The sequence below is a fragment of the Phyllobates terribilis genome, unplaced genomic scaffold, assembly GCF_046119375.1.
Source record: "Phyllobates terribilis strain yellow unplaced genomic scaffold, ASM4611937v1 Scaffold_8__6_contigs__length_399053987, whole genome shotgun sequence".
NCBI classification, from domain to species: Eukaryota; Metazoa; Chordata; class Amphibia; order Anura; family Dendrobatidae; genus Phyllobates; species Phyllobates terribilis.
In genome coordinates this window covers 160781246-160794934 of record NW_027362768.1, presented here as the reverse complement: position 1 = coordinate 160794934, position 13689 = coordinate 160781246, and the positions used below count along the sequence as shown (strand labels likewise).

The window sequence follows — 13689 nt, the reverse complement described above, 5'->3', positions numbered from 1 at the left end:
GCACTAAAATTAATTCAGGTGTAATTGCAGCCATGATTGGTGTCTGTGTAAGGACCACAAACTAAACCACTAACAGCCTGGTCCACAAAGGTTTTATTAAATGACATGGTGCGGAGAACACACCCTTAGTAACCCTCCATATGCTGGTTCAGAGGTCGCGGGTAGACTGGCAGAATAAATGTAGCAGTCAGTGTAGACCGGGCGCTGGGCTCCATCAGTAAGGATTGGATGTGACTTGTTACGTTCCCAATTGCCCATTGTATCCAGTGCTCAGAAGGCGTCACCTGCAACGATTCTGGACTGGATTCCCCTCCCCACCACTTATAAAGGGAACAAACAGTGATCACTGGTGAGATTTGAGTTACCCCACTGAGAAAATTATCCAGTGATTACCAGTTCCTGCTACCGCAGCGATCGAGATATTGATTATCTGCAGGCGCAGTAGGTTTTAATCTCAGCCGATAGTGACAATCTCTGGGTAATTTAAAATGGTTGTCATTTTTTTATTTGCCCTCATTTAAAGTGATATTTTCAAATATTTCAACCATATATGGGACCGGCTCGTTCTCAGGATCTATAGAAGGTCCAGGGGCCAGACCCTCGCCCATTATGCCTTCTGCTGACCTTTGGATAAACTCCTTTAAAAGCAATTGATCATCTCCCCAAGCATCTGTACCGTTACACGTGTGTGCTCCTCGCTGTGTTGTTGAATAAGACGGACTTCACCTAACACTCTCCAATCCTTTAGATTATTTCTGTGTAATTCCTGTTATTTTTTTAATGAACCTGTTTAAAATGTCTTGTGATAACCTCTGTATGGGCACATAAGGCTGGCGCCGTGTTCATCTAGAGGTTAATCAGTCCCCGACCCATCCTCTGATCTCTAAATGTCCCTGTATCTCCTTTCTACTTATTACTAACAGCTTCTTTCTAATCTTATTTGCATTCGTATTACCTCACCAGGTGGTACACCGATCAGAGGTAAGAATGCCGGGGTCTTCCTCACAATGCCGCTTCCACCATCTTCCCATCGCCTCTTCGGGGGCTCATTCGTATCCACAATTAACAATCTCACATTCTGTTGTTTGTTCTCGTCTTTCACACAACTCTGCCGAGGAGCTGACAATCTGGCTGTACCTTTTTTTTTTTTACAGAGTAAGCATAGTTTTCTCACTATAATTGGGGTTTGCACATTTTTTTTTTGTTGTCTCCTATTTTTTTAGTTCATATTATCCGCTTATAAAATGATTATTACCACTTTAAGATCTGCTTTTAGTCCACTCCACTGGAGAAGAAGAAGACTCATGGAGTAATTCTGCAGTGTCTGCACTACGGCCAGTAACTGATTTTTTTCACTGGGGTCATATCCTTGTTCGTATATAAGCATCTCCTTCCATAATAGGCATGCTTATGGATTAAATATGGATTATACTACTCAGGAGAACGCATCTGTAAGAATAGTTAGCAGCTGCGTATTTCAGAAGTTGGGCGTATGGTAAACTCCTTGTATTCAAACCTACGGGGACACATTACAATGCGAGTAGGAGGCTCCTGTAGTCAAATATATTCATCCACTTGTAGATATCTGATATTCATAAAAAAGGGTACAACCTCTGTATGAAGTTCCTCCAAACCTCACGCTCTTCCTGTTCATTATCATTGTCGCCCACCCCACACAGTCCTAACCACTAACACCCGCATCAGAAGCTTCAAGACGTTCATAGCTTGTTCTTCATGTGTTACAGTAATGGATGAACTATGTGTATTTGTTATAAGGTTATTACACTGCGCAGATATAGGCCATTTCTTCCTTGAGACCCTGTTGTACCTCCACTACTATATACTTGAAGCCAACAGATGATCAACAGACTTTGAGCTGTCACAATGTTTCTTATAAGATATCTGAGTTGCAAGAGAACATGGATACCCATAAATAATGAGTTATCTATATGAAAATTTTCTGTGCCCTTTAGCAGCACATTAAAATGAGAGCGCACTCGAATACATCACTGAAGTACAGGGAGCCGCTGGTATCTGGCTCCTTTGCTGGCATTAGAGCAAAAATGCATCTACCCTTTAAATTAAGTGTCTGCAAGAGTAGAGGGGACAAAAGTAAGAACTGTCCGTCCATAGAGGCGAAATAGTGAAGTGTGAGCTAACCTTTTCCCCCCATGGATCTGTGCAGGGAACAGTGCTCTGGACTTCAGTAGCACCACACAAAAAATGTTACCGTCCTGTAGGGACAAGCTGTATTACCGTAAAGCAACTTTTCACCCTGTCACTCAAAAAATGACTACATGTTTATGATATATAGATAGCCTTTCTGATGTTGAGACCGGCGTTCTGCAACCAAGATGGCTGCTGCAGTGGAATAGTGGGCACTGCTAAGTCTGAACTACGCTTCCTCGGCATAAGAAAGGCAAGTGAAGTGTGGTTCAGACTTACCATTGCTTCCAAGACTGAGGCAGCCATTGTGGATGCAAGAGGACCCGAATGCCAATCTCAGCTGAGGAGGCAAATGGAGGGCGTATGACAAATGTACAAGGGGTAACGTGTCTCCTTGTGGAGAGTGACACACCGGCTCTGGCATGCCAAGGTAAGGAGGCTTATTCGCCGTGCAATGCTCCTCTGGGAAATTTAATATGCAAATTGCCTCTTCAGAGAGGAAGAGGACTTGAACTCTGTAGCGCCACCTATTGGAAGCAGCGATCCTACAAGTCACGATCAACCCTTTAACGAGTTTTGCAATATGACTTGGGGTAAACGCCAAATCAGAAACTCAATTTGCAAACACAGTGTTTCGGGCTATTGGCCCTAGTCAGTGCAAAGTATGAGAACTGATTTGGCTAGATGAGAGGCTCTGGACTAATGAGGGCCAATGGCCTGAAACACCGTGTCTGCAAATTGAGTTTCTGATTTGGCTTTTATCCTGAGTCATATTGCACGACTCGTTAAAGGGTTGACTGTGACTGGTTGGATCGCTGCAGGTTGTGCTATAGAGTTTAAGTCCTCTTCCTCTCTGAAAAGGCAATTTGCATGACAAATGTATAGTGACTGTTTAGTGCCAGGGTGGAATGTCGCTTTAAGCGTAATAATAACGATGATTCTGAACTACAATAAACTTTTAACATGATCCCAGTATCTCCATGTCTTTCTAGATTTGCTGCACAGAAATGATGGCAGCAAAGTGAGACTTCCTTTCAACACTCAGGTCCAAGTAGGAGACTCTGAAGAGACTTTTCACAACTTGGCTCCGGGCACTTTCACAACAGCTGATAGGACTTTTGAATGTGCTTAGAAGAACTTGGTACAGACCCGACCCCTCCAGAAGAATAATTAAAGGCTTCATTAATATTTCTTGTCCTCCATTCTTGTATTGAAATAACATGTACCAAGTAAAGTGACATTAATAACCGATTCTGGGTCATGCCCTGTAGGAGAGTGGTTGAAGGTCAATTACAGATTGTTTAGGCCACTAGTTCAGGTTTACAGCTTTTCATTTGTTCTCTTCTTTTTCCTTTAATTTCAGGAGCTCTGCAGATTGAAAACAGCGAGGAATCCGACCAGGGAAAGTATGAATGTGTAGCCACCAACAGTGCTGGAACACGTTACTCTGCTCCTGCTAATCTCTACGTGCGTGGTAAGAATTCCACCACCCAACCATGGACCGCTGCTAACAGTCGTCTTTACAGGACTCTGCACAATTGCCAATCGGCCCCTTTTATATTGGTGGTGGTCGTCTGTGTGGTTTGACAAGCTGTTGTGTTGGCGAAGATGTTGCAGTGCCTGTGTTTTGTGAGAGTTACTGTGTGCTTCTATGTGTTTGCTTGTAAGAACATTCAGTATAGAGGAAGAATGTAATGTCTGCGGTGTGTCCCATCCATTGCCTGTGTCATAATCTGACCTTATTATCCCTTCAGTGAATACTGGTGTCAAGTTGGGAAATGTCACAATATCTCATCATCAAAAGGCCTCAAACCACTACCCAGCGTAACTATTGTAATTAAGAAATAAACCCACAGACATGTAAAAGTGGGTAAAGACGAACTACATTGCTACCAATATTTACAGTAGCACAGATTATTTCTGTACAGCCAACTTTTTCATGTTCATGTGTAGGCGGTCTGAAGTCCTAAAGTAGATCTGTCACCAGATTTCACAACACAAAAGGCATACGTTATTACATAGATTCCTGATGAGGCTCATGTACTAACTGTGAAAATCCATGTGTAATTAGCTGTATAATCCTTATGAAAGTTTCCCTGCCTAATATATAAAATGAGTGTTTTATTTGAGGATTAAGCAGCCATTGTGAGACAGATTTTTTTTTTTCAGAGTCAGTACACCAGCCTCATCAGGCCTATGATATCTGTTTAATTATGCAGTTTTATTGTGAAATTCGGTGACAGGTCTGCTTTGAGGTTTACAAACACATCTAGCCAATCAGTTTCTACTCAGCCGTGTCCTTAAAATACTTTCTGCAGATTTCATGTATATACAAGCTCCTTTCCTAGGATGTCGCCTTCCTAGCATGAATGTTCACGGTTTACAATGTCTGATGTCTCCCTGATTAATTATAGGGACCCTTACATTGATTTGATGGCTGACATTCCAGTTAAATCACGGCTGTATCTAAAATAATCGCCCCACCCCCCTTCTTTCTAGCAAATGTTGCATTTGAAGACACACGGAGCATTTGATGAGTGTTCAGGATTTCTCATTATCCAGAGAATTCACTGTGTCTAATGTGTATGGGTGTACAATCTACAATTAGCCTATCCCAGTGACAACCCCAGTTCAGATCTGTGACTATACTGGGAATAAGTGGTTTCGTTTGCTTTTCTCTCCGAACAAACAAGCAAAGGTTCACTCCTAAATATGCCGAACATCGCCCCAAATGGATCACAATAAAAAATGGCATACACATCAGTGTTTTTCCCCTGTCCGGCTCCTGGTATCTTATCATTTGATGTTGTATATCTTGTTGAGACGTCTGGGTTTACTAAGACATCCACAATCCCCTAAATGGAATGGCATAGACTAGAGAGTTTTCGCCAATGGAAGGATGGAGTTCTGAACAATACCGGAGTAAAATAAAGTGCTGAAGCCATGGGGTGTGCTGTGTGTGTGGTCCGCGGAGCCACGTGGAGCGTCGCGCTTTGTGTGCACTGTGCGGGTTGTGTGTGTCTGTCACGTACACATGCAGTTTTCTGTTTTTACTCTCTCTGTGTTTCTCCTTGTCTTTCTACTACCTCGTCATCCTCATCGCACCGCCATTCAATCAATCCTCCATCTCTCAGATCAGCGAGAAGGTTGGTCCCTTTCACTTCTTATCCAGATACAGATTGGCACGTCTGGTCCAACCCACCCCCTGTGGGGGATACAGCAGAGCCGTACAGAGCTTTTTCTTCTGCAGACCCCCATCTTCCCGTGATCGTGCTTAATTCCTCTCCTCTACCCTGTAACTTTGGTGCCTGCCTGTAATATGTGCCTGTCAGTACAGTCCCATCAGCGCACGCTGAAATGTGCATGGCCCCTGCCCACACACCCTTTGTCTCTACCTCTCCTTACCTTTATCTATCTCCGCAGCTTAATGCAGTTTTCATTAGACTGTGATTAATCTTTGAGCTTTGGATACTTGCAGGGGACTGCACTCATAACATCATCCATAACCATTCACTGTATGCAGCTCTTCACAATGGTGATGGACATCGTGCAGTGCTCTGGGGCAGGTTTCAAAATTCTGGAACCGACCAGCGGTGGAAAAACAGGATGAAGCCATAAAACAAAAAAAAAAACTGGGAAAAATGATGGAGTATATAAAAGTGAAAGAATGTTAAAAAATATATATATATTCTTTGTAACCTCAATGATGGGTGCAGCTAAACTCGTCAAGAAAATCATATAATGGAAGATACAGAAATGTGTAGCCATTAAAGCTACCACCTCAGGCTCACGTCAGATGCCCGGTGTTTCTGGTTAAGGCAGAACATCATTTGTAGGTTACGTCCACATGACCGTATTTTCGGCCCAAGTGCTCCTTGTGGAAACAGTTGACCTCCCACTGACAGCACTTAGGCCTGTGTTATTTAATGGGGCTGCCAAGATGAGCATTTGTTTTAAGAATGAATGCCATACCTCTATATATATGTATAATTACCTTGTGAGCCACACCACCCAAGTGAAGACCATGAAAAGTAGCACTAAAAAAAGACCCATATCTCTGGAACAGAATGACGAATCAGGGAAGAAATTGGAACATTTTGGAACAGTATTAGTAATTTTTTTAAAAAAAGCAAAATCTAAAAAAATACATACACATTATATATAAAATATAAAAAAGGAGGATTTTTCACCTGTATTGTCATCCGTATGGCATTCATTCTTATCTATATAGATATATCTAAGAATGAATGCCGTACGGATGACAATACAGGTGAAAAATCCTCTTTTTTTCTGGATGAAAATCTGCCAATTTTTTCATACACCAAAGGCTAGGGTCACACCAGCTTATTTTCTGCCATCCGAGAGAATTAGGCCAATTATGCTAATCACACTTAGATCAACGCTTGATCAGAGTCAGATTATAGTGTGATCTGATTTTCTCGGACGAGGAGAAGATGACAAATAAAAATGTCTCCATCTTTTCCATTTTGTTAGTTTGTGAAAATCAGACTGGACTCAGATGTCATCTGAGTGCAGCCCAGTTTTTTTTTAAGAGACTCCTTGACTTACATGGTTGAGTGTAATCCGATAATCAGATCCAACTCCTACATGCTGCGATTTTTTTTCCTTGGATGGGCTTGTTCCGAGAAAATAAATCGAACGTGTGTACGGCCCCACAGAATAACATTGATCTGAGTGCGATCCGAGGTCTTGTCGATGTTTGATGTGGACCTAAAATACAGTTATATGCACAAGCCCTTAGAGTGATTTATCTCTGGATGAACATAACAGGTCTCAACAAAAAGAACAGTTCTAAAGAAAAGACCGAGAGGTATGCAAGTAATAGCAGTGCTCACTAGTGCATATCAGGAAAAATACAATTATACTAAAGCTGAATGCAAAACACAAAGGGTTTTAAAAACACTTAAGAGGCACCATTGTGCTACGCACAGAAATCAAATCTGTTCCCCATAAATGGCCAGAATTACCCCATACAAACAAAGGTCCATTGGCCAATCCCCCCCAAAAATACCACAAAAATCTAGCTATGTATGGCTATGTTGATGAAATAAATACAAAGATATGGCGCAGGGAGGAAAAAATGAAAGTGCAAAAATGTAAAATTCCCAGTTAAAGAACAAGACCTCTCACCAGGTCAGAAGTAACCAGGTTTTGCTTTTTTTAAAAAAAAAATAATAATTACCACTGTTCCAAAATATTTCATTTGTTTTCTAGATTCGTCATACTGTTTTCAGGGATGTGGGCCTCTTTATTGAGTGCTACTGTTTATGGTCTTTACCTAGGTGGCGTGGCTCACAACATAATTATACAGAGCAGCTTAAAAACACAACCCCAGAGAGTCCTTGGAGCAACGCCTCCTGGTAAAGACCATAGAAATTAGCACTAAATACAAAGGCTCAATAAAACAGCCCATAAAAAAGCCGCATACTTAGAGGAGCAGCAGGACTAAAAGAATTATGTGTTTACTCTGTTATGTCTTTATTGTCTGTACAAGTATCATCTTAAATGTATAGTGCTGCGGAATATGTTGGTGCTATAAAAATAACCATAATTTTTATTATTATTAAAAAAAACTGTAAAAACTGACCACTTTTGACCTGGTGACAAGTCCTCTTTAGAGCTGATAAACTAAACCCAGGAATAATATGAAATGCTACATCAAGCAATAAAGTGTGATAATCGAAGAAATAAATACCATATCACCACGTCACATGTGGCTTCTTCACCCCTGTGCACTACGTTGAAGTGAATACCAGAAGAGGTTTGGACTCTTGGCATTCAGCAAATGGTAGAAGTGTGATCAGTCACTCCACAGAACACATTTCCACTGCTCCAGAGTCCAGTTGTGGTGACTTTTACACCACTCCATCCGATGCTCTGTATTGTGCTTGGTGATATAAGGCTGCGCCATTTTTGTGTTGATGTTAATACCAGAGGAGGTCTAGACTTTGCAGTTATGTAGTCAGCTAAGCTTTGGTGACTTTTCTGCCCTCTGCTCCTCAGCACTCGACCCGCCCGTTCTGTAATATTACGTAGTCTCCACTTTGTGGTTGAGTTGCTGCAGTACCTTTTACCTTTCCACAATATCACTTACAGTTGATGGAGGAATTTTTAGGAAGGAACAAATGTCCTGAAACAACTTGTTGCAAAGGTGGCGTCCTTACCCAGGACCACACTCAAATTCAGTGATTTTTTTATCTAATGATCTATTCTTTCACCAGTACATGTAAAGGCAGACCTCATGGCTAGGTGTTTGATTTTATACAACCGTGGCGATGGGAATGAAAATTCTAATTCAGTCATTGAAAGCTGTGCCCCAATATTTTTGCTCATGTAGTCTACAGTCCTGCTCATCGTTATTGGCACCAGAGAAGTTTGCGTACATATTGTGAAATATCTCCTGAAAAAAATAAATCAAATGAAATAGTTTTTTTGTATAGAGACTCGTGTTAAATACAAAAGAGCAAATGATAAACAATAATTTAAAACAAAAAACAAAGGGAGGGGAAAAATAGAAAAACTTAAAGCTGCTGTGACACTGGTATTGACACCCTTTTTTTTAAATTTAGTATGGAAACACATTTTGACTCGCCTGTGGTAAATCACAAAAGAGAATCTCCTGTGGTTAATTGTCGGTGCCCATGTGACATGAATTAGCCAATGAATGATGGCTTCACTGTTTTAAAAAGTCACATGGTAGGCCCTGTTCCTTTGTCACAATGGTGAAGACCAAGGAGCTGTCTGAGGACATCAGAACTGCTATCATTAGCAAACACAAGACTTCCAATGGGTATAAGGCCATCTCCAAAGACTTTGGTATCCCAGTTTCAACAGTGTGCAATGTTATTAAGAAGTTTGCCGAGCATGGAACCGTCAAGAACCTCCCTGGACGTGGGGGAAAGAGGAAAATTGACAAGAGATGTCTTCGAAGGTTGGTGCGAATGGTGGAAAAAACACCATGTCAAACTTCCAAAGACCTGAAGGTCAACCTGGAACAGTCTGAGGTCATGGTTTTAACAAGTACCATACGCCGCACACTAAACCAAGCAGAGCTTTATGTGCAAAGGCCAAGGAAGAAACCATTGCTGAAGAAAAGACATAAAAAGGAACTACTGATCTTTGCCAAAGAGTACCTTGACAAACCACAATCCTTTAGGAAAAATGTTCTGTGAACAGATTAAACAAAAATAGAGCTTTTTGGCAATGCAAAGCAACAGTTTGTTTACAGACGGTGCAATGAAGCTTATAAGGAAAAGAACACCTTACCAACAGTTAAGCATGGTGGAGGATCCATAATGTTGTGGGGTTGCTTTGCTGCATCTGGTACTGGAGGCCTTGACCGTATCACAGGAATCATGAAATCAGAAAATTATCTAGAGATTTTAGAGCGAAATGTTCTACCCAGTGTAATAAAACTTGGCTTGAGTCAAAGATCATGGGTCCTCCAGCAAGACAATGACGCAAAGCACACATCCAAAAGTACACAAGAATGATTGAACAAGAAAAAATTGACTGTTTTAAAATGCCCAGCAATGATTTCTGACCTCAATCCCATTGAAAATATTTGGGGTGAGCTGAAATCGGCCATTGGGAAAAAGAACCCTGCAAACATTCAAGAGCTTCAACAAGGAAGAGTGGGAGAAAATTCCAGCTGAGAAGTGCAAGAAGCTTATAGATGGCTACAAGAAAGTTTTGGGGGCTGTCAGCAATGCCAAAGGGTGTGCAACCTAATATAAATTAGGGGTGCTTTTATTGCTGCACATGCTGTTTATTTTGTTTCTTCATTGAAATTGCAACATAGAAGTTGAAAAACAATGTTTTATTACTGTATTACTTTGGACTACCAATTAAAAAATCCTGAGGATATAACTTTGGCACATTTCCATTTATTTCTGAACATATTGTACAGTCTATGAAAAAATGAAGAGGTGGCAAAAATGGTCAGCAGCACTGTATGTACATCCTTTCATGAATACCAACTTTCATGGCACCTTTATTCATGCTTAGAGTATGTTTCCCAACATGTGTTCTGCTTTAGCATTTCACAGCTTGATGAAAGGGTGGTCCCAGAGGGAAGAGGGTTAGTATCTGTTTGGCTGCGGATAATGACACGTCCATTTTCTTTTAGCTGTGTTCCTGGAAGCTGCTCTGCTCATCCAGGCATTTAATTATTGCTCTGCGACTCTGCAAGGTCATATATTAAAGAGTTCTTTTATCTCCGTGCCGTGGATCTGCTCCTATTTCCTCCCTCCCCTTCATGTTATTTTCATCTGAGAAATTTCCCTGAGCGAATGCAAATTGCAGAGTATGGCCGCCCCTTCTGAACCCTGGTGTGTGATCACCGCACCGAGCCCTCTCTGAAACCACCGTCTAATAAAGACATACAGTCTCCTCAATCTATCCATCGTGCCAAATCATTTATCTTCAAAATTAGGTTAAACATAATCTAAAACCAGGCAGAAAATTGTCTCAAAAATGTTGGGACAGATGGCTGTCTATAAAGTTTGAAGTCATTGAATTGGATACAGTTTTTCACTTATTGAACTTTAAAGTGTAATGCGGCTGTTATCAGTAATGGAAAACAATAGTCCGGCGGCACCACAAACAATCCGAGTGTGAAAACCTCAGGAAGTCAACAATTACAACAGATCCAGTGCACAAACTTTAATTTTCTGCTGGCGTGATAATTTAGATGCAAAGAGAATTCAATTGGAGGCTTATTTCAGTGGAAAATGAATAGTCATCTGTCATTGTTCTCACTAATGCAGAAGCAGTTGAAGGAGACAGACGATAGCTATTTACTGCATTGTTTTAGATGATGGCGCGTTGTCTTGCATACGCATTACCGGGAAAAGCAGTAGGATGCCCAACAATAGTCTGTAAGAATGTAATAATCTTTTCTAAAATACAGAACCGATGAACGTCTACATTTCCCCAAATCGAGGAATTTTTCTAAGCACCTATTAGACATAAAATGTAAGCCACCCAAAAGAAAATGATGTTCCCAAGAAACTGAATGTTTTCTGCATTGGTTTGAAATGTTGAACTAGTGAAGGGCAGCATTGTGTCAGGGCTTTAACGCCCTTTTTTTGTAATGGTTCTTCTCTATGAAAAGTTGATATTTCAATGCAGTTTAAACTTTGGGGATCAGCATTTCATTAGGGAGAGAATCCTTTAATTTGCTCTAATAGGGTAAGGCTGATAAACGGCTTAAAAATCATGCATAATGTCAGAATTTAACGGTTTAAAGATTAATCTCTGAAAGTGACCACTAGGGCACCCTAAGGACTGGCCTATAAATCACTGCTATAAAGAGGCTTTCATATGAGAGAAAGGCATGACATAAACCCATTTAAAAGTGATATTTTACAGGCCGAGAAGAAATCTATAGGTGTTAAGCTGAAAGAGCAAATTCAGGAACACGATGTCTATCAAACCAGGCGCTGTGAGATTGACTTACAAAATATGTTAAACTCTCGACTTAAACAATTCTTACGTTTTCCTTTGCATCAAAGGGAGATAATCAGAGGTGATTGACGGTGTTCTACCTGGCTCAGAAATCTCCGTCCTGCTCTGACCAAGCATGCAAGCCCAGCTTATAGCCCTTGATATGAATATCATTTCCATCCGAGAGCTCTAATGTCTCATGAGGATTGTACATTATTCTTTTGTCTTCCATTATCTGTAAAGTACTGTCCTCTAAACTGTCCCACCGAGCTCAGTGCCAAGCCAAGCACAGCACATCGACAATGCTGCAATAGGTACTTCAGAGTCAATTAACACTTCATATTACTGTACGCTCCCAACCTCGGCATTGACGCTTTATGGTCTGCTCGTTCAGCCCGCTTTCATTTCACACTTATGACAACATTTCTAGAGTTTTTTGACACTGACCCATATATAAAAGAAGGCTAAATTAATAGATCTCATACTTTTAGTCATGCTAATAACAGTGAGTACTATGTAGCATAAAATGATAAGTAAATACTAAATATATCACGTAACAAGGTCACAGCTAACCTACTGGACCAGGGATGGGCCCTTCATTTTCCTGAGGGGCCATATGAGAGACCGTGACTGTTGTGAAGAGCCAAACCATTAGGCTGAAATTTATTCTGATCAGTATTAACTTATTATTTTATATGAATTGTATCACTTAATATTGGGCAGAATTAAGTATACTGACACCCCCCGTATATTATGTTTGAGCTCCAACACAGTCCCCTATATACAGTATGATCCCCAACACAACCTCTCTATATACAATATGAGCCCCCCACATAGCCTCCCTATATACAATATGAGCCCCACACACAGCCGCCCTATATACTGTATGAGCAGTCACCTAGCCATCCGATATACAGTATGAGCACCACACACAGCCTCATACAGTATGAAAACCCACACCACCTCCGTATATACAGCATGAGCCCCCCACATAGCCTCCCTATATACAATATGAGCCCCACACACAGCCGCCCTATATACAGTATGAACACTCACCTAGCCATCCAATATACAGTATGAGCACCACACACAGCCTCATACAGTATGAGAACCCACACCACCTCCATATATACAGCATGAGTCCCCCACATAGCCTCCCTATATACAATATGAGCCCCACACACAGCCGCCCTATATAGAGTATGAGCACTCACCTAGCCATCCAATATACAGTATGTGCACCACACACAGCCTCATACAGTATGAGAACCCACACCACCTCCATATATACAGCATGAGCCCCCCACATAGCCTCCCTATATACAATATGAGCCCCACACACAGCCGCCCTATATAGAGTATGAGCACTCACCTAGCCATCCAATATACAGTATGACCATCACACACAGCCTCAAACAGTATGAGAACCCACACCACCTCCGTATATACAGCATGAGCCCCCCACATAGCCTCCCTATATACAATATGAGCCCAAGACATAGCCCTCCAATATACAGACCCTGATCCACACACAATAAAGAAAAAAAAATAGAGTAAACAAATTCTCATCTTGCTCCCGTTCCCCCAGCGCTCTACTCCCCTCTTTGTTGTGTGCACTGATGCTCCGCACAGCAGACACAATGTAGTGAATTAATCACGTCTGCTGTCTCGGTCGCCCACGCTGAATGGTGGAAGGAGCCGGCGGCTCCCTCCTCCACCCCTTTATTCAATGCTATTTGCATCCTAAAGATGCGGATATTGGTGAAATCGGGACGCTGGGCGAGGGAAGGCAGCAGCATGGGTGTCGCTCATGAGTCAGTGTTTTCAGCCCTTCACCTGTCTTGGACTTCCAGCTATACTGGAACAGCCAGAGGTCCTGAGGTCGCCTAGGTCTGTGCTAGACTAATCAGGTACATCCCCTGGACTGACTTCAGCAGCGCATAGACCTCAAAAATATTTCACCATTGCTTTGGTTTCAGTTCATGCTTTTCTCCATAATGGTATATGGTCGTTGCGTCCGTAAATAGTGAAATGCACATTTTAAGCCTCATATTG

At 41.5% G+C, this 13689-nt stretch overlaps 1 protein-coding gene across 16 annotated transcripts in view; it reads left to right on the top strand.

The window, feature by feature from the left end:
- The window catches only part of PTPRF (protein tyrosine phosphatase receptor type F), a 1261345-nt gene that overhangs the window by 1215383 nt on the left and 32273 nt on the right, over window positions 1-13689 (top strand). For 9 of the 16 annotated variants that reach the window (XM_073643643.1, XM_073643644.1, XM_073643642.1 and 6 more), the window contains 2 exons: window positions 964-981; window positions 3530-3640. In XM_073643643.1, coding sequence (XP_073499744.1) covers window positions 964-981; window positions 3530-3640 — 129 coding nt within the window. The remainder of the gene's footprint in view (window positions 1-963; window positions 982-3529; window positions 3641-13689) is intronic. The other 7 variants (XM_073643650.1, XM_073643649.1, XM_073643648.1 and 4 more) reach the window with 1 other exon arrangement.